Source organism: Coregonus clupeaformis, unplaced genomic scaffold (assembly GCF_020615455.1).
Source record: "Coregonus clupeaformis isolate EN_2021a unplaced genomic scaffold, ASM2061545v1 scaf0816, whole genome shotgun sequence".
Taxonomy (NCBI): domain Eukaryota; kingdom Metazoa; phylum Chordata; class Actinopteri; order Salmoniformes; family Salmonidae; genus Coregonus; species Coregonus clupeaformis.
The window spans coordinates 17,539-41,439 of record NW_025534271.1 but is presented as its reverse complement, the minus strand read 5'-3'; the positions used below and the strand labels follow the sequence as shown (position 1 = coordinate 41,439).

The 23,901-nt window shown below is 43.2% G+C and overlaps 1 protein-coding gene across 1 annotated transcript; it reads right to left on the bottom strand.

Moving 5' to 3' along the window:
• Positions 1–1,754: 1,754 nt before the first annotated feature.
• On the bottom strand, positions 1,755–17,814 carry LOC121540038 (myosin light chain kinase 2, skeletal/cardiac muscle-like). The gene is made up of 15 exons (XM_045216836.1): positions 17,520–17,814; positions 17,183–17,430; positions 10,625–10,718; positions 10,069–10,426; positions 9,694–9,920; positions 8,756–8,861; positions 7,290–7,383; positions 6,542–6,651; positions 6,138–6,279; positions 4,746–4,816; positions 4,233–4,361; positions 3,793–3,945; positions 3,581–3,659; positions 3,419–3,469; positions 1,755–3,288 (listed from the first exon to the last, which is right to left on the bottom strand). The coding sequence occupies exons 1-15, from the start codon at positions 17,812–17,814 to the stop codon at positions 3,226–3,228; spliced, it is 2,220 nt and encodes a 739-aa protein (XP_045072771.1). The 3' UTR covers positions 1,755–3,225.
• Positions 17,815–23,901: the final 6,087 nt, after the last annotated feature.

Below are 23,901 nucleotides of genomic sequence, written 5' to 3'. Positions count from 1 at the left end.
TGGCCCCAAAAATATTTTTTGGGGCCCCCACCCCCATCAAAGTTGCCTATCCCTGCTGTAGAAAATAGGATGATTCTACTGCCTCACGATTTTCCATAACCTATTTCAATTAGTTTTCTAAATAATGTCAGGATTTTTATTTATTTATCTTTCTACATTTCTATCTAGTGTTATATTTAATCATGACAGGAAAACAAACTCGGAAAAACAAATCACAATTCACAACACTTTTCCACTTTGAAAGGGTATAAGGAGAACAACTGATATCATGGAGGGCAGATCTGACCAAGAAATAATCAGACAATCAATCAATTAATATCTAACCAATTCGAGGCAATAGTACAGACAAATATTTTATTTGATTTAGATCTACAGTAGAATTACTCAGACTTCAACTTTAACCAGTAGAACACAAATAAATAAATAAACCGTTGTTTTATGTGTTTTATTATCTCCTGGATCTTATATACTATAATATACCCTTATCATGGACACTAAGCCTTGCATTTCAAGTAAAAATCGGGTGAGGAACCAAGATAACTCATGAACATAAGTTCTAACTTCGTAGCCTGGTCCCAGATCAATTTGTGCTCTTGCCAACTTCATTGCTGTCAGTGTCAAGCTAATTTAATTGACATGACAATGAGTGACAAGAAGTTGGCGTGATAGCACAAACAGACTGGCACTGGTTGAATTTCCACATAATTTCAACCCCAAAAATCTATGTGATGATGTTGAATCAACACGTAAAATAGGGGGAAGAACAAAAATATAAACGCAACATGCAACAATTTCAACGATTTTACTGATTTACAGTTTATATAGGGAAATCAGTCAATTGAAATAAATAAATAAGGCCCTAATCTATTAATTTCAGATGACTGGGCAGGGGCGCAGCCATGGGTGGGCCTGGGAGGGCATAGGCCCGCCCACTGGGGAGCCAGGCCCTGCCAATCAGAATGTGTTTTTCCCCACAAAAGGGCATTATTACAGACAGATACTCCTTAGTTTCATCAGCTGTCCGGGTGGCTGTTCTCAGACGATCTCACAGGTGAAGAAGCCGGATGTGGAGGTCCTGGGCTGTCGTGGTTACACGTGGTCTGCGTTTGTGAGGCCGGTTGGACATACTGCCAAATTCTCTAAAACGACATTGGAGGTGCTTATGGTAGAGAAATGTACATTCAGTTCTCTGGCAACAGCTCTGGTGGACATTCCTGCAGTCAGCATGCCAATTGCACACTCCCTCAAAACTTGAGACATCTGTGGCCTTGTGTTGTGTGACAAAACTGCACATTTTAGAGTGGCCTTTTATTGTCCCTAGCACAATGTGCACCTGTGTAATAATCAGGGGTGCAACTTTGGTTTTAGAAGTGGGGGGGACATAATAATAATAATTATTTGATTTTATTCTTTCAGTCGGATAAACACGCCAAACAGCCTACCTGACCGCTTGGAGGCGTCCGCATGGTCCTAAAGCACACCGTTGACTCGTTTTGTATCACATTCCAATGATAAAACTGGGGGGGACAAAAAATGCAATTTCAGAATGTCGGGGGTACATGTCCCCCCCGTAATGATCACGCTGTTTAATCAGCTTCTTGATATGCCACACCTGTCAGGTGGATGGATTCTCTTGGCAATGAAGAAATGCTCACTAACAGGGATGTAAACAAATTTGTGCACAACATTTTAGAGAAATAAGCTTTTTGGAAAATGTCTGAGATCTTTTATTTCAGCTCATGAAACATGGGACCAACACTTTACATGTTGCATTAATTTTTTTGTAAGGGCATTTCGTATTTTTTTCACCCAACTTTTAACCTAAATCTTTTAACCTAAGAAATTATTTAATTCACGTTAGTTGACAACTCAACCAAATGTAAATCAAAACTAGACGTTGAACTGACATCTGTGTCCAGTGGGTGGCTACTAACTTCAGTGATAAACATGAATTATTCAATCATATAGGTAGTGTTCTGTTGATCAGTATTATGCCTTCATGGAAGGTGAGAGGGCTACTCCAAATGGCCAAAGCGAAGCAGGGTCAAAGGTCAAGCCAACAGCATGCAGGCACAGAGGTGGTTTTACAGTAAAGAGGAGAAAGTAATGTTAGCAGCAATGGGAAGAGCAAATACTAAGGAATAATCTCTTAATTTTCCAATTTCCATCAATGAATACGACAATCTTCAATGGGGCAAATAAAGAAGAGAAGGACATCATTGTCAAATGTAAAGAAAGAAAATGCACTCCTAACTCTAGAAACTATGCTAGGAAAATACCAGGAAAATAAATACTCCCCGCACCAGACTTCTAATTCAAAACCTCTCAAATAAATAAAAAGCAAGACTTGGTAAACTAGACCTATGATAAGGTATTTCACATCCACAGTATGCTGAAAATGTTCATAAATAATATGATGGGGGTTCTGTTTGTATTTAATAGTGATGCTTATAACATGTGACTGTGCAGAATACCTTTATAAATGTTTTGTGTAATTAATAAAGGTAGCCATCATATTAACACATACATTCCTTTATCAAATAATGTAGAGTTTTAGGTTGCACCACATTGCACCACATTAATTGCAATATGATAAATAGTACATTAATACTGGATAAAATTTCAACTGGGGGAAAGGGGCACTCCACCATTGCACTCCACACCTCATCTTTCATTCAGCAGGATGATGCCTACTGGGTTCGAGGGGCTGTGCATGATGTCCTCTCAGACTAGAAGGCCTCCTCCTAACCCTCAGCCTAGAGGCTGCACATGTCAGCTCTGTCCCAACTGGGTTCTCTCAGTTACCCAACTGAAGCTAGGACAGCAGTACACTGGCCCATAAGGGACATTCAGCTGTTGAACAGTTGTTGGCCACCCCACCTGCAATCCCCTCCTCCCTTGTCATGGTGAAGGTCCCTTCGTTTTGTGCGTGCAGGACCGTAGGACTGCATGGTGTACTGTGCCACTGTGTATGTTGTTAGCTGGGTTGTAAGCTGAGTGTCTTTGGTGATGTTGTGGCCAGAGTAACAGAGTGGGAGTGGGCTCCTGCCGGCCTCACACTCTCACATCTGTGGCGAGAGCTATAGCGAGCCGCGGTGCTAAGCTAACGGATGCGAGGCAGCGCAGAGAGTAGTAATCGAGTACCCATACAGGTACAGCAGTGTTGGTCCAGTGTTGGGCCCTGCCCCTGGCCCCAGTGTCATCACTAGGCACCGGTCCGTGTCATCATAAGGCGCCCACAGGGTCTTGGGAGCCATTTTGGAGGGGGGACTCATTCTGGATGGGGGACTAAACCAATAGAAAAGAAAGACAGAATAAGACCCCAATGTTTGGCACCTACAGCATATTTGTGAATATAGATGAATGGAAAGTCAATAAGGTTTGTGAGCTAGTTGGCTGGGTGGTTTTGAGGGCTTACCTGTCTAGATTTTCGGGGAGGGTGAGGGTGTGTTGAGTGGCACTTATTTTTCTGTAAGAAAAGTTACAGTATATTAACCATGTTAGTGAATTGTGATAGAAATGGGTTAAATGCGTCATACCAAACAAATCTCAAGGTTGGAAAGTGCTATGTGGGTTCTACCTTCTGATGCAGGCGGTAGTGAAGATTACGGTCCGACAGCCAGGAATGTTTCAGTGACTGTGAGGCACTCATCCTCCAACTAGGGAACACACCCACAAACACACATGCATGATTGAAACACACACTATCACAGCGATACACAGGTCAACAACTGAATAATAATACAACCTTAGAGAACACACACACACAAAGTAACACACAGTAATTTTCACCTATTGCTCTTGACCAGCAGGCGTGTGATGAAGTCTTTGGCCTCCTCAGAGATGTCTGTAAACTCCTCCTCCTCAAAGTTCCACTGACAGGCCAGGATGTTGTTCAGAGTCTCATTGTCATCGTCACCCAGGAATGGAGACAGACCAGTCAGCCTGGAGGCACAGCGAGAGAGGTGAGACACAGTGATGACTGTGAGGATAAGTGATCAAAAAAGCTCTGACAAAAGGCTAGGAGGCTGAAACGTTAGCTATTAATACCATGCATGCCCCGTTGTGCGGGAGCTGGTTTCCTTTGAATAGTGTTATTTAGGGGACAGCACATTGAGTTAGAACCATGTCGCTGTAGTGTATTTTTGATGTCACCCATCCACATCTTAGGGTAGGTAGCTTGTGTACTGAATGTGAGTATGATAATGTAAATGTTGTTTATGAGGACTCACAGCATGTATGTGATGACCCCCAGACTCCACATGTCCGTAGGGAATGAAACAAATTCATAGTTGATGACTTCCGGAGCTAGGAATTCCGGCGTTCCAAAATTAATCCTCAATTTTTCCCTGGGCTTATACCTGAGACAGGGATAGAGGAGGGAATGAGGAGAGAAGAGGGGTAAGAACGTGTAGAGAATGCACCTAAAGAGAGACAGAGAAATAGACCATATATACAGTACCAGTCAAATGTTTCGACACACCTACTCGTTCAAGGGTTTTTCTTTATTTTTACTATTTTCTACATTGTATAATACTAGTGAAGACATCAGAACTATGAAATAACACATATGGAATCATGTAGTAACCAAAAAAGTGTTAAACAAATCAACATATATTTTATAATTGAGATTCTTCAAAGTAGCCACCCTTTGCCTTGATAACAGCTTTGCACAAAAATAAAAACCCTTAAATGAGTAGTTGTGTCGAAAATGTTGTATGGTACTGTATATATTTGTATCTTACCTTCTTGCAAGCCCAAAGTCAATTATTTTGATCTTGTTTGTAGCTCTGCTCACACACAGAATGTTCTCCGGCTAGGAAAGAACACAAAAGAGTGAGACAAAGAAACTAGCTACCTATTCTAAGACGATGACAGAAAGGTGGTAATACAGGCAAGGTAATCAAGAAAGAGAAATAGGCAGAGGAGAAAATGGGAAAGAGATGGATCCTCAAAAAGTTATTCAGCTGCACCATCGAGAGCATCCTTACCGGTTGCATCACCTCCTGGTAAGGCAACTGCTCGGCATCTGACTGTAAGGCGCTACAGAGGTTAGTGCGTACGGCCCAGTACATCACTGGGGCCAAGCTTCCGACCATCCAGGACTTATATACTAGACGGTGTCAGAGGAAGGCCCAAAAAATTGTCAAAGACTCCAGTCACCCAACTCATAGATTATTTTCTCTGCTACCGCACAGCAAGCAGTACCGGAGCGCCAAGTCTAGGTCCAAAAGGCTCCTTAACAGCTTCTAACCCCAATCCATAAGACTGCTGAACAATTAATCAAATGGCCACCCTGACTATTTACACTGAGCCCCCTGTAAGGGTTGGTGTGAGGTGTGACCCAGGTGCGGTGCAGGATATACAGTAGGCAGTAGGCAGAGATGGTGAAACAAAGATCTTTACTGGTGGTCCCGAAGCCAGAATACAAAATAACAGACTTATCACGATAAAAGAAAGGCGGAGCAAATAAGTCTCCAAAAACCGGCTGACAGCCAAAATACGAAATACTACCAATGACTGAAACAAATAACGAAACAGGGAGAACACTTCTCAAGTACCTGTATATAGGTCTCCGATCAGACACTGAGTAGTACTGCTGGACATAGAGAAACTAACAGAGAAAACTGAGCAAGGGAACACAGGGAAGTGAGGGCATAAATCCACAGGTGAACAGGTAGACACAGGTGACACCAATAGTATAATGATTAGTCCAGACTGTGAGAAAGGAGGTGCCTAAGGTTGTCGGAGGATGACACCTAGTGGGTCGCTCCGGAACTGCGACCCCCTCCTGTAACAGCCCCCCCCCCTTTGTTTTTACACTGCTGCTACTCGCTGTTTATTATCTATGCATAGTCACTTTATCCCTACCTACATGTAAAAATTACCTCAACTAACCTGTACCCCCGCACATTGACTCGGTACTGGTACCCCCTGTATATAGCCTCGTTATTGTTATTTTATTGTTTTTTATGTTTATTTTGTAAATATTTTCTTAACTCTATTTCTTGAACTGCATTGTTGGTTAAGGGCTCGTAAGTAAGCATTTCACGGTAAGGTTGTATTCGGCGCATGTGACAAATAGAATTGGATTTGATTTGAATAACAAATGAAGACCTAGAGAGTGAGTCATATACCTTGAGGTCTAGATGTAAGATGTACATCTTGTGCATGTACTGTAGTCCCTCACAGATCTGCCTGATGAACAGCACCGTGTCTAGCTCTGTCAGGTTGTAGTTCTCATCTATGATCCGGTCAAACAGCTCCCCGCCATCCACACTGTATAGAAGTGAGAAATACAATCACACACATTCTAGGTGGAAGAGCGGAGAGAGATACCATCACACACAGGAATATGGAGAGGTGAGATACGGTGTAGCGCAAAGAGGAGAAATACACACACTTTAGATACTTTATTTGAATCTTCAAAAGGATTCAAACATTTCGAAGGCCACAGACGCAAACTCATGAATACACACACACATATACATATATATACCTGTATATACACAGAGAGAAAGAGAGAGAGAGGGGGACCCACTATTCCATGACGAGGATGATGTCGTGGCGTGACTCGAAGGCAGCGTAGAGCTGGATCAGGTTGGCATGATTCAGCTGGTTCATCACCTGGATCTCATTCTTCACCACGTCCTGGGAAACAGGCCAATACATTAAACATTAGATCGACAGACACACAGACAGACACACAGACACACAGACACACAACCCCAGCGTGGTCCGTTATTGAGACCTACAGTACCACACAGAAACCTGAGCCAGTTACGGCTTTGACCCTGGTTTTGGTAGGCTAACTACACTTTATGAATATCTAAAATGATAACGTAATCATTCAGCTATGCACTGCCACAGACATCTGACGGCTATCTCATCTCACATGTCACACTAAGCTGAGATGAGACTTACTGACATATTGCCACATGTGCCGTGGGTATTAGGGTGATTAAGCTATATCTATTTAAACATTTTATTCTATTCTTTATGGCGTTGTGCTATGATAAAATATCCATCCATCTTCATGGTGGGGACATTGGACACATACTGTACAACTGATATCAATGGCTTCTTTCCAAATGGCACCATATTCCCTATGTAGAGCATTACTTTTGACCAGGGCCCTAATCAAAAGTAGTGCACTAGGTAGTGAATAGGGTGTCATTTGGGACACACACATTCTACAAGGCATATGCTATCAATGTCTGAAATGTATACCTGGGAGGCCTATTTTAAAGTATATATTTCAGGTCTAATATTTAGATCAAGGTCTTTACCTTCTCTTTCTGGCTCTTGGCTTTGATAATCTTGGCAGCCAACTTCAGTCCAGAAGAGTTCTCTACGCATTTATGGACTTGTCCAAAACGTCCCCTATGAACCCAAAGTCACATACAGAGAAACACATTCATAAACAGTGATGCTTCGGGACACCCTGTTCTTTTTGTCTAGGCTAAGCTAAGGATAGTACAGTAATAACTTTATAGTAATGTTTCCTTTTCTATATCAGGCTTTTGGGGTTGTCATTGTAGGGCGTAGGCATGACAAACGCTCTCTCTCTCTGTAATGACGTCAATCAGTAATATGAATTATGTGTCACTATTGCAGCTATCTGGGAGATGTGTTAGCGTGCAGAGCAGTAATACAGTAATCAACAGATACAGAGCCTGGGTTTAACACTTTCTGGTTGGCTGGTTGCTTCAGAGACACCTGTCACACACACACACACACACAGTGGTGTAAAGTACTTAAGTAAAAATTGTTCAAAGTACAACTTAGGTTGTTTTTTTGGGGTATCTGTACTTTACTATTATATTTTGGACTACTTTTACTTTTACTTCGCCACATTCTTAAAGAAATTTTTTTACTTTATACTCCGTACATTTTCCCTGACACCGAAAGGTACTCGTTACATTTTAAACGCTTAGCAGGACAGGAAAATTGTCAAATTCACGCACTTATCAAGAGAACATCCTGGTCATCCCTACTGCCTCTGATCTGGTGGACTCACTAAATTATGTCTGCATGTTGGAGTGTGCCTCTGGCTATCCGTTATTTTTAAAAACAAGAAAATTGTGACGTCTGGCTTGCTTAATATAAGGAATTTAAAATGATTTATACTTTTACTTTTGATTCTTAAGTATATTTAAAACCAAATAATTGTATACTTTTACTCAAGTAGTTTACTGGGTGACTTTCACTTTTACTTGAGTCATTTTCTATTAAGGTATCTTTACTTTTTCTCAAGTATGACAATTGGGTACTTTTTCCACCACTGCATGCGCACACACACACACACACACACACACACTCTGTCATTGCGTAATAAATGCCCCCTGAGCCGTCTAATCATCTGCCATTGAGGGGGCAATTAGAACAGCTCTGGAAAATACTGTAACTGGCCCCACCACAGGTATGAGATTTCCCCTGATATCATTACAGCTGGGGGGGAGTGTGCGTGTGTGTGTGTGTGTGTTTTCACATACCGTGGAGTAAAAATAAATGGCCTGACTGTGGTGTTATGAGAGCTGAGGTTGGGGTTTCAGTGTAGCGTGTGTTTGAGGGTCTAATTGAACTGTGAGTGTATTATGAGTCCCCTGCCTGGGCCTGCCATTCTCTCTCTCTCTCTCTCTCTCTCTCTCTCTCTCTCTCTCTCTCTCTCTCTCTCTCTCTCTCTCTCTCTCTCTCTCTCTCTCTCTCTCTCTCTCTCTCTCTGTCTCTCTCTGTCTCTCTCCTCACAACTCACCCTCCTAGGACCTCCTCTCTGTTAATGGTGTAGAAGGTAGCAACCTGGTGAGGTTTAGGAGTCACGATGCGGTGGTCAAAGGGGGCTGCTGGCGGAGGGCTAGAGTCTGGAGAGAAGAGAGAGATGGAGGAAAGGAGAGGGATAAGGGATATAGATGGGCAGAAAGGGAGTGAGGGGACAGAAGCGAGGATAGGGAGGAGCATACAGAAGATAGATTAGTGTCTGTTCTGTCTTAGTAACCAAACAGATCATATGGTGTCATGCCAGCATTTCATAATCCAATATGCCAGCTGTGTCATGTTCGTGAACTTCATACATGCATAGTGTTAAAGGGATACTTCGGGATTTTGTCAATGAGGCCTTTTATCTACTTCCCCAGAGTCAGATGAACTCGTGGATACCATTTCTATGTCTCTGCGTGCAGTTTGAAGGTAGTTGCTAACTAGCACTAGCGCAATTGCTAACTAGCGTTAGCGCAATGTCTGGAAGTCTATAGGTATCTACTAGCATACTAGTAGATACCCATAGACTTCCAGTCATTGCGCAAACGCTAGTTAGCATTGGCTCTTGAAACTACCTTTAACTTCCTTCATTCTGGACGCAGTGACATAAACATCGTATTCACGAGTTCATCTGACTCTGGGGAAGTAGAGTCAGATGAATCCCGAAGTATCCCGTTAAGTAAAGTGACCTGTGGTGTTAGTGACTGAAAGTCTAATGTCCCTAACTAGAAAGACAGTAGTAGATAGGGTTTCTTAATGTTTATCAGCCTGCTTGCCCATACAAGGTAATATCAAGATACTTCACTTAATTTACAGAAGATATCTCAATACCTTATTTTCATTTTAGGAATGTTGCCACAATGGCAAAAAAACTCAAAATTAGCTTTGTTTTCAAACTTTTGTCAGTTTCCCATTCTGCAAAATAATGAACCTCACCAATGATGTACTCTTTTGGCTGTCCATTATCCACCTCCTCTTCCTGCTCCGTCGTCTCTGCCTCTGATTGGGCAGCCTGAAGCTCTGCCCCCTCAGGAACTCCTCCTTCCTCCTCCTCCCCCTCTTTCCTCTCCTCCACTCGACTCTTTTTTAAGTCGTCTTTCACCAAATACTCCTCTTTGACGCCACGTTTACTGCTGGCAGCCACTTCACCTAACTCCTCAGAACTAAATAACAAACAAACATCAAACAAATATCAAAACAACTATCAATTGTGTTAAGTAATTAGCCAGTAGTTATTTTGGTAAACGTATACAGAAGTTGAGATTTGCAGTCATAGTAATGTCATAAGATGGGTTGAGTGTCGAAAGGTACCTTTCTAGAGGTTCTGATGACTCTTTCTCCCCTCCTTCCCTTCTCTTCTCCAAGTCTTCCTCTTGAACGTGCTCCACCTTAATCTTCAGTGCCCCTTCCTCTCCTCCCTCCTCTTCCTCAGGTTCAGATTCACCAAATATATCCCCCTCCTCTTCCTCTTCCTCCCTGGCCCTCTGCTCTTCCTCCTGCTCAGGGGTTTTCCTCTTCTCCTCCTCCTTCCCCTCTAGATCCTCCAGGTCCTCTGGTTGTACGACGAGGGCGCGGGGCATATCCAGGACCACCCCATTACCATGGGAACGCTCAGCATTCTGCCTGTTGAGCTTCTCTACCTGGTCTAGAAGGAGGGCCTCTACAGAGTCTGAGGATGGACAAACAGAAAAGACAACATCATGCTTTGGGGTAGATTCACCCCATCAACATCTTTATTTACCTGGAACGATCATCCTTATTTTCAAAGAGCACCCTTCATTGGACATGTATTACCAAAGAGCACTCCTGCTCTATTTCATTTACATTTATTTAGTTGAGGTGAAGTTGGTGTGTCTATCTCTGCTACCTGATGCATCTGGAGGCTTCCTCTTCTGGGCTTTCAGGCACTTCAGGCTGAGTTTGGCCTTGTCCTTCCCATCCCTCATCCCATTGTCCTTTAGCTGACAGGGAGAGAGGAGGAGACATAGAAACATTAAACTTTCATTGCAAACTGAAGAAATCCCCATCAAAATCCGTCTGTTTAAGCTAGAGATATCAGTTAGAAGGTGGCTGAGCTACAGAGGTGTTTGTCAGACCAGAAGACATCCCAAAAATCGGTCTTCTCACGAAAACGTCTGTAGCGTCCGAATGGTTTGGCCTACAAACTAATATGGAAAGTTGAGACTCTCACGGACACTTACATGTCGGCTGTTTTGCTCAAGGACCCTAACAAGCATCATGGGACTCCTCTGAAGTCAATACTGCCGATCTGCCAACTTCTGTCTGTAGCGTCCGAACAGTTTGGGCTACACACTAATATGAACCCTCTATGGAAAGGTGAGTCTTGTTTTGCTCCAGGACGCACACAAGCCTCACAAGACTCGCCTGAAGGTAGCCCGGTACCTGTTTAGAAAATGAATGGACGTATACAGTCTCTTCAGAAAGTATTCACACCCCTTTACTTTTTTATTTTGTTGTGTTAAAAATTGGATTAAAATTGATTTAATTGCCATATCTTTGTCAACGATCTACATAAAATACTCTGTAATGTCAAAGTGAAAGAAAAATTTGAACATTTGTAAAAACTTCATGAAACATAAATCACTAATCACTACTAGTACTTGCATAAGTATTCATCCCCCTTGGCGTTTTTCCTATTTTGTTGCATTACAACCTGTAATTTAAATTGATTTTTATTTGGATTTCATGTAATGGACATACACAAAATAGTCCAAATTGGTGAAGTGAAATGAAAAAATAACTTGGTAAAAAAAATTATACAAAATAAATAACGGAAAAGTGGAACATGCATATGTATTTCACCCCCTTTGCTATGAAGTCCCGAAATAAAATCTGCTGCAACCAATTACCTTCAGAAGTCACATAATTTGTTAAATAAAGTCCACCTGTGTGCAATCTAAGTGTCACATGATCTGTCACATGATCTCAGTATATATACACCTGTTCTGAAAGGCCACAAAGTCTGCAACACGGCACCATGAAGACCAAGAAGCTCTCCAAACAGATCAGGGACAAAGTTGTGGAGAAATACAGATCAGGGTTGGGCACCCTTAAATCTATTCCAAATCCAAAAAAAAATCAGAAACTTTGAACATCCCACGGAGCACCATTAAATCCATTATTGAAAAATTGAAAGAATATGGCACCACAACAAACCTGCCAAGAGAGGGCCGCCAACCAAAACTCACGAACCAGGCAAGGAGGGGATTAATCAGAGAGGCAACAAAGATACCAAAGGTAACCCTGAAGGAGCTGCAAAGCTCCACAGTGGAGATTGGAGTATCTGTCCATAGGACCACTTTAAGCCGTACACTCCACAGAGCTGGGCTTTACGGAAGAGTGGCCAGAAAAAAGCCATTGCTTAAAGAAATAAATAAGCAAACACGTTTGGTGTTCGCCAAAAGGAATGTGGGAGACTCTGGACAGATTATACTACAATTGAGCTTTTTGGCCATCAAGGAAAAGGCTATGTCTGGTGCAAACCCAACACCTCTTCATCATCACGAGAACACCATCCCCACAGTGAAGCATGTTGGTGGCAGCATCATGCTGTGGGGATGTTTTTCATCAGCAGGTACTGGGAAACTGGTCAGAATTTAAGGAATTATGGTGCTAAATACAGGGGAATTCTTGAGGGAAACCTGTTTCAGTCTTCTAGAGATTTGAGACTGGGACGGAGGTTCACCTTCCAGCAGGACAATGACCCTAAGCATACTGCTAAAGCAACACTTGAGTGGTTTAAGGGGAAACATTTAAATGTCTTGGAATGGCCTAGTCAAAGCCCAGACCTCAATCCAATTGAGAATCTGTGGTGTGACTTAAAGATTGCTGTACACCAGCGGAACCCAACCAACTTGAAGAAGCTGGAGCAGTTTTGCCTTGAAGAATGGGCAAAGATCCCAGTGGCTAGATGTGCCAAGCTTATAGAACATACCCCAAGAGACTTGCAGCTGTAATTGCTGCAAAAGGTGGCTCTACAAAGTATTGACTTTGGGGGGGTAAATAGTTATGCACGCTGAAGTTTTCAGTTTTTTGGTCTTATTTCTTGTTTGTTTCACAATAAAAAAAATAGGCATGTTGTGTAAATCAAATGATACAAACCCCAAAAAATCCATCTTAATTCCAGGTTGTAAGGCAACAAAATAGGAAAAATGCCAAGGGGGGTGAATACTTTCGCAAGCCACTGTATCTTGATTAGATAAATATTCAACCCACTGAGTCAATACATGTTAGAATCACCTTTGGCAGTGATTACAGCTGTGGGTCTTTCTGGGTAAGTCTCCAAGAGCTTTCCACACCTTGATTGTGCAACATTTGCCCATTATTATTTTCAATATTCTTCAAGCTGCGAAATTGGTTGTTGATCATTGCTAGAGAACCATTTTCAGGTCTTGCCATAGATTTTCAAGCTGAGTTAAGTCAAAACTGTAACTCAGCCACTCAGGAACATTCACGGTCTTCTTGGTAAGCATCTCCAGTGCAGATTTGGCCTTGTGTTTTAGGTTATTGTCCTTCTGAAAGGTGAATTACTCTCCCAGTGTCTGGTGGAAAGCAGACTGGACCAGGTTTTCCTCTAGGATCTTGCCTATGCTTTGCTCCATTTCCTTTCTTTTTAATCCTGGAAAACTCCCTAGTCTCCTTAACGATTACAAGCATACCCATAACACGAAGCAGCCACCACTATGCTTGAAAATATAGAGAGTGATATTCAGTAATGTGTTGTATTGGATATGCCCCAAACATAACACTTTGTATTCAGGACAAAAAGGTAATTGCTTTGGCAGATTTTATGCAGAAATTACTTTAGTGCCTTGTTGCAAACCAGATGCATGTTTTGGAATATTTGTATTCTGTACAAATGTCCTTCGTTGCACTCTGTCAATTAGGTTAGTATTGTGGAGTAACTACAATTTTGTTGATCCGTCCTCAGTTTTCTCCTATCACAGAGATTAAACTCAGTAACTGTTTTAAAGTCACCAATGGCCTCATGGAGAAATCCCTGAGTGGTTTCCTTCTCTCCGGCAACTGAGTTAGGAAGGACTTCTGTATCTTTGTAGTGACTGGGTGTATTATTCACCATCCAAAGTGTAATTTATAACTTCATGCTCAAAGGGATATTCAATGTCTGCTTTTTTTTTTACCCATCTACCAATAGATGCCCTTCTTTGCGAGGCATTGGACTCCCTGGTTTTTGTGGTTGAAATTCGACTGATGGACCTTACAGATAATTGTATGTGTGGGGTACAGAGATGAGGTAGTCATAAAAAAGTATGTTAAACACTATTATTGCACACATAGTGAGTCCATGCAACTAATTATGTGCTGTATAACGGTTTGAGGATCCGAGGGGGAAGAGGCATTGTAGTGCCCTCTTCTTCACTGTGTTGGTGTGTGTAGACCATGATAGATCCTTAGTTTCCTGTAGTCCATGAACAGCTCCTTTGTCTTGCTGCGCTGAGGGAGAGGCTGGGATGATGGTGTTCATGTGAGCCATGACTTTCAAAGCATTTCATGGCTACAGATGTGAGTGCTATGGTGCGATAGTACCTTGGCGTTCTTGGACACAGGGACTATGGTGGTCTGCTTGAAAATGTCAGTGAAGACACTGGCCAGCTGGTCAACGCATGCTCTGAGTACACATCCTGATAATCCGTCTGGCCCTGCAGCCTTGTGAATGTTAACCTGTTTAAAGATCTTACTCACATTGGCTATGGAGAGCGTGATCACACAGTCGTCCGGAAGAGCTGGTTCAGTGTTGCTTGCCTTGAAGTGAGCATAGAAGGCAGTTAGCTCATCTAGTAGGCTCACGTCACTGGGCAGCTTGTGTTTAGGTTTGCCTTTGTAATTCGTGATAGTTTGCAAGCCCTACCACATCCGATGAGCGTCTGAGCCGGTGTAGTAGGATTCGATCTTAGTCCTGTATTGACGCTCTGTCTGCATGATGGTTTGTCGGAGCGCGTAGCAGGATTTCTTATAAGCATCCGGATTAGTGTCCCGCTCCTTGAAAGCGTCAGCTCTAGCCTTTAACTCAGTGCGGATGTTACCTGTAAACCATTACTTCTGGTTGGGATATGTATGTACAGTATGATCACTGATGTGGTAAATTCCTCAATGCCATCGGATCAATCTCGGAACATAGTACTTCCTGTTTTAGTTTTTGCTTGTATGCAGGAATCAAGAGGATAGAGTTATGGTCAGATTTGCCAAATGGAGTGCGAGGGAGAGCTTTGTATGTGTTTCTGTGTGTGGAGTAAAGGTGATCTAGAGTTTTTTCGCTTCTAGTTGCAGAAATGTTGGTAGAAATTAAGTAAGACGGATTTCAGTTTCCTTGCATTAAAATCACCGGCCACTAGGAGCGCCTCTGGATGAGCATTTTCTTGTTTGCTTATGGCCCTATACCGCTACTTGTATGTGGTTCATGGCGGTGAATAGACAGCTACAAATAATATAGATGAAAACTCTCTTGTTATAGTATGGTCTACAGCTTATCATGAGGAATTCTAACTCAGGCGAGCAGAACCTCGAGACTTCCTTAATATTAGAGATTGCGCACCAGCTGCTGTTAACAAAGAGACACACACCTCCCCCCTTGAGCTTACCCGACGCTGCCGTTCTGTCCTGCCGATGAATAGAAAAACCAGCTAGATGTACAGTATATTAAACATGTCCTTGTTCAGCCACGACTCAGAGAAACATAGGATATTGCAATTCTTCAGGTTCCGTTTATAGGATAGTCTCGAACGGAGCACGTCCAGTTTGTTCTCAAGTGATTGTATGTTCACCAATAGAATGGAGGGTAGAGGCGGATTATGTACTCGCCAATCTATTTTCATCAGGGTGCCTTCACATCGGCCTCTCTTTCGCCGCCTTTTTCTCTTCCGAGTCTTGGTGATTAGGGCCTGGTCCGGGTTGAGCAGTATGTCCTGCGCCTCTGACATCGCAGTGCTAACTGTACCACTAGAGATCCTGGTTCGAATCCAGTCTCTGTCGCAGCCGGCCGCGACCGGGAGACTCATGGGCAGCGCACAATTGGCCCAGCGTCGTCCAGGGTAGGGGAGGGAATGGCCGGCAGGGATGTAGCTCAGTTGATAGAGCATGGCGTTTGCAACGCCAGGGTTGTGGGTTTGATTCCCACGGGGGGCCAGTATAAAAAAATAATAATGTATTCACTAACTGTAAGTCGCTCTGGATAAGAGTGTCTGCTAAATGACTAAAATGTAAATGTATATGTTCTGATGTCCAGAAGCTCTTTTCGGTCATAGGAAACAATGTCAGAAACATAATGCAAAAAAGACAAAACACACAAAATAGCAGAATTTGTCAGGAGCCCGTAAAACGGCTGCTATCCATTGCAGGGGTACATGCCATGGCCCAACCAGAGCTACTGAATCAGCAGAAAGCAGGTATAAATGATACCGGTACCTCAACACGCACACACACTTAAACTCCACGCATAGACTCATGTGCGCACATCACGCACACTCACACACACATACAAAGAGTACAGTATTGTTCAGTTCACACAAACGTACAGACACACAACGATAAACACACAATGTCAATATGTAGCCTGAATACATAAGCACAAAGAATACAGACACACATGGTACTTGGTTCGACATTTGTTAAACCCAAAATATGTTGGCCGCTTCTAAAGCGCTAATAAAATCGACACCAGTCATCTAAAATCCCCACAAGGGCTTCAGTTGCCTTTAGTTCTAGGGTTGGGCAATATTATCCCAGCCTTGAGAATAGTACATCCATACGCCCTCCATACAATGGTTGAAGGATAGTTACATGACTAAGCATGGCTAACATGCACAGTGTTAGCCATGCTGGATATGTTGAGATGCCTCCACAAAGCCAACTGTCCAGCTGGTAGACTGATGAATCATGTGGAGTCATTTCACACATTCAGAGAGTTATCCACTAACACAATTCTCTTCTATAAATGTCTGGCTCAGTCTCTATGACTTCTAGACTCCTTCACTGTGAATTTAGCCCACATAATGCTAAGGAACCCTAATCGAATTATTTGTCTCATTTTACAGATACTATAGTTCTCTCCACTGCTGTGTATCTGATATGACCAGGGCTGATTATGGACATTCAACATTTTGAGTGGTGATTCAAACTAGCATATACAACTACAACCTAGCAAAGCCTCTGATCAAGATACAAAGAGGACCAGCAATGGAGTATCAGCCCTGATATTAAGATACAGAGCCCTGGATTCAATATAAAAATGGAAAAAAGGGTCAGCACTCACTTGATTATGATTTACAATTGAAGCTTTACATTTTCTTTCATAGCAACATGTCTTCATACACCACACACTGGCATACATTTCAGCTAATGGCTTCCTCAGGGCGTGTGGTGTGTGTAGTGTCCCATACAAACTCACCTTCCTGGCTTGCTTGGTCTTAGCCACTTTACAGCCTCCAGGCTTATTAAACAGCAGCTCAGCCAGCAGGGAGCTTTTCACCACCTCTCCGATGAAACCGATGACCTGATGCATGCCCTCCACCAACCTCTCCACTCCCTCCAGCCTCTGCCCCTGCTGCTCCACCCGCTGGCTGGCCTCCTGCACCACCCCCTGGAGCACCCTGCAGGCCGCAGTCACCTCCTGGGCCTGACCCCCACCTCCACCCCCTGGATCTGGGTCTTACCCTGGGTCTGGCCCAGACCTCCAGCCGACCCCCAGGCCCCGGCCCGGAGAGAGGCCACCTCCCGCCCCACACCCCCCAGGTCCTGGGACAGGCTGTCCAGCCGGGTGAGGACGGTCTCCTGGAGGTTAAGCAGACGCTCCATCTGGCTGCTTAGAGAGTCCATGCGGCTTTCAGTCTCAACGCACCATGGAGCAATTGCCGGAGAAGAGGAGGAGGAGAAGGAGGAGGAAGAGGGTGAGGATGGTGTGAGGGGTTGTTTGTCAGGTCCAGTGGGTGCACGTATCAGCTTGGTCCCGGCCAGTTTCTGACCGTGAAGAGGGTTGGGGTCGTACACCTTGGCAAGAGAGTTGACCAGACTGGAGCTCATGGTGGGTTCTGCAGCAGAGCGGTCAACCACGGTCAATGGCTGGTTAAACCGTAATGTAACCACCCCTGTTCTTCACACACAGCAGCTACGGTAGCTCTTCCCTGCTCTTTTCAAACACAAGCAAGTTCCTTCCTTGATTAAACAACAGTCAATGGTTGGTTGAACTGAAATGTAACCCTCCTTGTCCTGTACATCCTCTAAATGGGAACCCAGGGTGTTTGTTCCTCTTCCTTATCTTAAACCAGCACCTCTTTTGGAGTCCAGTCCACTAATTACTAGATGATACTCTTTTTTCACTCCTCCTTCACTCAGCAGCTAGCCCTTCTCTCCCTTCTCTCCTCAAACACAGAAATCTCCCTCTGTGGTTATTAGTCCAACCAGAAAACCGTCAGATCGTCTAACCGATTGACTGTTTGACCACTGTATCCTCTTCACAATGGATTAAAGTCCAATAAGTCCAGTTCCAGCTTGTTTACGAAGAACAATGAAATTAAAATAATGTACAGTCAGAGGAGACTGTGAAGAGATACAGAGGACAGAGAGAGGTGCCAGTCAGTCCTTTTCTCTACACAGCTCGACAGAGGGAGAGTTTTAAGAATAGAATGGGGCATAGAGGATGTCCTCCGAAATACAGTGCAGCCCGAATCAGACGTCAGAACCTCACAGTGGTGAGTGGCTAGTGATGGTCACTAGAGGCTGGGGGTTGAGCACTGGTGGGTGCGGAGAGGGGATGCAAGGGATATCTGTGTGACATCTGAGACGCTTCAAAAGCTTCCAGTCAGATGTCACAATCCTGAGAATGTTCTTTTGAAACACAAGCCACGTCTAAAAAAACAAATCAGCCAACATCCAAAGACAAAAAAATTGAAATTCAAACAGCCGCTGTGGTGAAGAGTGAAAATAGCGAGGGACAGTTCTGACCATTTGAACCCTGTTGGTTTGAACACAGGAAATGGATTCTTTAATGTCTTGGTTGGTGTGTAAGTTGTTGCTCTCACATTGTTCGTGTGTGTGTGGGTATGTGTGTGTGTGTGTGTGTGTGTGTGTGTGTGTGTGTGTTGTATGCGGTAACAGGTGGGAGCGCACGCAAGGCCACTTAGACTCTATTAACTCTTCTGAACCTCTGTTACACACACTACACATCGGGGGTATTTCTGAACCTCTCCAAATGCCAACCGACCATTTCCAGGGTCAAATCTTTCCTGGAGAGCCTGCCTTCCACTGATCTCAGTGCCTCGTCTCGAGGCCTGATTCCCATTCAGACCTTCAAAGTTCAAATTGAGCAACTATGATAAGACAAATAGTATAACTGCTGAGTGAATACAACAATTAATAACAGACAAGAGAGGCTGAGTAGGTTTCCAACTTCTTTACTTAAAGGGATAGTTCACCCAAATTACAAAATTACATATTGGTTTCCTTAGCCCGTAAGCAGTCTATGGACAAGGTATGACAGCAATCAATGCTTTGGTTTAGTTTCCCTGGCATTGTTTGCACATGCTAACGTTTGAGCATTCATGGCACAAATCCATCGGACAGATATTAGCATTTTTCGCATATCATGTTCACATGATCTAAAAGTGACTTTGTTGAGCTTCACAATCAATTTGAGATACTTTTGGATGATTTGGACATGATGCTAATATCGGTCCTATGACTAGAATCGGATTTATGCCACAAATGCTAAAATGTTAGCATGTGGAAACAGTGCCAGGGAAACTAAACCAGGGTTACTCATCAAGACCCAGAGACAAAGTCAATACACAATGGTTATTTTAATCTAGATCATCTGATTCTGCACACCATCCTGTAACACTATACGCCATCAGCTATCCTCTCAGTCATCCCACAGTAATAGACTGAGTTCACAACATGGGAGGAGGGACTGGGAGCATAGATCAGCCCAAACCCAAGGCTACAATAATAGCCTCAAATGAAGAGGAATAGAATTAAGCCCCACTAGCTAGCCGTGCTAAAATAAAGGTATCTGTTACATTGTATAGAAGGTTCAGACTACACAGTATGAGACAGCTTAGCATAGCCACTTGCTACATATTTAGAATTCAGTTTCAGGTTACATATAGGAGATAGCGTAGCATAGCTTAGCCACAAGCTACAATACATTTATAGCCATTGTTGGGACACCCATCTGGTAGATGACTTGTCTAGAATGTGAAGGTAGAGAATGAGAGAGTAAGAGTGGACAAATTATCAGACTCAAAACAAACACACCCCACACACCTATCAAGCCTATCATGTCCTGTACACTAGACCCCTCAACCCACATACCGTCTCTCAAGCCTGACGTTATGTGTCACTGGCTTGTTTATGTTGGTCTGTTTGTTACTAGTATGTATCGGTATGTCCTTTCATGGTCATGCTGACTGGACTGTGTCAGTGACGTCCAGATATGACCCGTTCTCTCACTCCTTCATTCTGAATGTCTGAATGACCTCAGAACCTGGTTTAGTTGAGAGATTGTTTCCATGTAGAGGTAGTTAGTGATGTCAGCTTTGCGAGCTGCTCGCTGACCGATAGGCTACACACTAAATTGGCCACACACACACACACACACACACACACACACACACACACACACACACACATGACTTCCTAGTTTCAGACCCTTACAGGGGATTAGGGCCGGTGGAAAGGGTGTGTAAATGGTGTGTTACTGGTTTCCAGGATTATATTATGTAACTTTGCTTATGCCTTCAAGACAACTGTTCGGAAAATAAGTACCCATGAGCCGGGTATTCTGGGTAAACGGTGCCTTCTGACCCTGTGGTATGAGCAATGGGACTGATTTCTCCTCCTAGTGCCGACACATGCACGCACACACGCGCTTACACACACAGACCAAGGCCACACTGAGAAGGCCAGGGTGTTAAAAGAGTAATAACTCCAGCCATCCTCAGTTACCACTTGTGAAACTTGAGATACTTAAAAACCAAACACATACCAAACTCATAACAGGGAATTATTTAGAAACGTACTGCACATACCTAACTTTACAAACTACCGCCAAGCAGTCCTCAAAGGACAGTCTAATGCAAGTCAGCATACTCTATCCTGGTTCTCACCTGTAAGTGAATCTTAAATGTCAATCAAACAGTAGCTAATTAGCTGGAAATAGTCAAGAACCATCACTGATCTCCACTGCTACTGGTCCTCAGAGTCAGAGAGGGTTACTCAGAATTAGAATTGGGATTCTATTTTAATGGAGTTACTCCTGTCCTTCCTTCCCTGACCACTAGAGATCAGGAGAAACATACAAACCCTTCAGGAGGCTACAGAACTGGCCTCATCAGTCACACTGACTGAATCATGTATGAACATGGTAATCCATTGGTTTCCCTGGATGTGTTGCCAACCAATCATACATCAGAGGGGTATAGTTGGGTTGGGATTGGCTCTGTGGTCAAGTGGTTGAATAAAAGTAGAATACAATAGAATACAAACATCCCACTGGGTACAGATGTCAGTTCAACATCTAGTTTTGATTTACATTTGGTTGAGTTTTCAACTAACGTGAATTAAATGTAAAATCAACAAAACATTTCACCATGTCATTGGATTTAGGTTAAAAATTGGGTAAAATATCAAATAAATGCCCTTGCATTAATAACAGTTTTTGCGAAGTGGGATCGCTTGTCCATGTCCACTGATGTCTACTTGTATATCCCTGTCCTCTCTGAATTATCTCTGTCTCTTCTCTCGGTCTGTCTTTCAAATCTATCTGTCTATCTCAGTCTTTAAAAGCCCAACGCGCTGACAGCCCATAAAGTGGGACTGCAGTGGAATAGCTCTTTAACTACCTGCTGAGATTGCATGTCAGTCAAAAGCTCAATTCAACCCTTTCCTCTCCTCCCTCTCTCCCTGCTCTTCCTTCTCTTTCCTCCTCCCATCTTCCCTCCTCTGTGTCCAGTGCTACATGGGTGATGTAAGAAATAGACAGTCTTCTGCCCCTTTTACACTCACCTTCCCTTCCCTTCCCCCCCTCCCTCCCTCAAAACCCTCAAAATGTCTCCCTAGCTTCTACTTCTCCCACAATCTCCCTCTCCTTCACACTCACTCGGTATGTTTGCCCCTCCCTCCCTCCCTTCCCATCTCTCTATCATTCGCCTTAGGGAGACATGGGATGCAGCTGGGCTGGTCACATGACTCCGGGTCATTAGGGAGACCCAGGGGGAGTCCCAGCTCTAATGACACACTCGCACACGCACATACACAACCACAGATGGATAGGCCACAGGCAAGAGCTACTAAACACACTCATTTTCACACACACAAAACACAACTGCCACAGTTTGTAACCATTCCAATCTATTGCATGAGATACTGCAAGACTACATACATAGTAAGCGATAAAGGCACCTGTTTCTATATGTGTGTATACGATTGCCTTTATGTGCGTCTGCACAGGGTGCATCTGTTTGCATGTGCATCCTTGTGCTTATGTTATATGTGCTCTGAGTTCTGACTATGTGTCAAGCAGCAAGCCCAGTAGGTGCCAGGCTGATCTGCGTTACTAATGAGTTATGCAAACAGTTCATTACCAGACACCAGAGACACACTGGCGTAACGCAGTTTCTCTGGACCCCCGCAAGGTCGGAGTTCGAGCCCCCCCCCACAAAGTGTAGACTACCAATCACTGTCTATGGTGCTGTCTATGTCTATAGTTCTGAAATTGTGACATGTCTATGCGGCTGCATGTCTATTGAATCGATAATACGCTTACTGTGGTGCCAGGGCATGTATAGCTTTTCTTTAGCTAATGAATAAATGTTTATTAGTGGGCCTATCATTTTCTCATGTTAAGCCTAACATTGCACAAAGCTATACACGGTGTCGCAATTGCTGGCTGGTGGAAATAATTTCATGACTTGTTCAGTAAATAAAGTTGGGAATTCAAACATAGCAGATTGTAAAATAAAGTTTCAATGCAACAGCAATCAGCTACCAATAGATTTTGTTGAAAATAAAACTGTCCTACATAGGCTACCTGAACCTACATGACATGAGCCATTCTCTCGCTCTCTACCAGTTAGGTAGAAGGTTGTTGTGCGTAAAACCAGTCTATTAAAACCAAATAATAGTCAGTCAACCCTCAAAACCCTAGCTTACAAGGGATTGTTTCATTATGCAGTGTACTATCTATAGCTATATACCATATTAGCGCTGCTACAGTGCCTTGCAAAAGTATTCCTTATTTTGTTGCATTACAACCTGTAATTTAAATGGATTTATATTTGGACTTCATGTAATGGACATACACAAAATAGTCCAAATTGGTGAAGTGAAATGAAAAAAATAGCTTGTTAAAAAAAATTATACAAAATAAATAATGGAAAAGTGGTATGTGCATATGTATTTCACCCCCTTTAATATGAAGCCCCTAAATAAAATCTGGTGCATTACCTTCAGAAGTCACATAATTAGTTACATAAAGTCCACCTGTGTGCAATCTAAGTGTCACATGACCTGTCACATGATCTCAGTATATCTACACCTGTTCTGAAAGGCCCCAGAGTCTGCAACACCACTAAGCAAGGGGCACCACCAAGCAAGCGGCACCATGAAGACCAAGGAGCTCTCCAAACAGGTCAGGGACAAAGTTGTGGAGAAGTACAGATCAGGGTTGGGTTATAAAAAAATATCATAAACTTTGAACATCCCACAGAGCACCATTAAATCCATTATTAAAAAATGGAAAGAATATGGCACCACAACAAACCTACCAAGAAAGGGCCACCCACCAAAACTCACAGACCAGGCAAGGAGGGCATTAATCAGAGAAGCAACAAAGAGATGAAAGATAACTCTAAAGGGGGTGCAAAGCTCGACAGCGGAGATTGGAGTATCTGTCCATAGGACCACTTTAAGCCGTAGACACCACAGAGCTGGGCTTTACGGAAGAGTGGCCAGAAAAAAGCCATTGCTTAAAGAAAAGAATAAGCAAACACGTTTGGTGTTTGCCAAAAGGCATGTGGGAGACTCACCAAACATATTGAAGAAGGGTCAGATGAGACTAAAATTGAGCTTTTTGGCCATCAAGGAAAAGGCTATGTCTGGCGCAAACCCAAC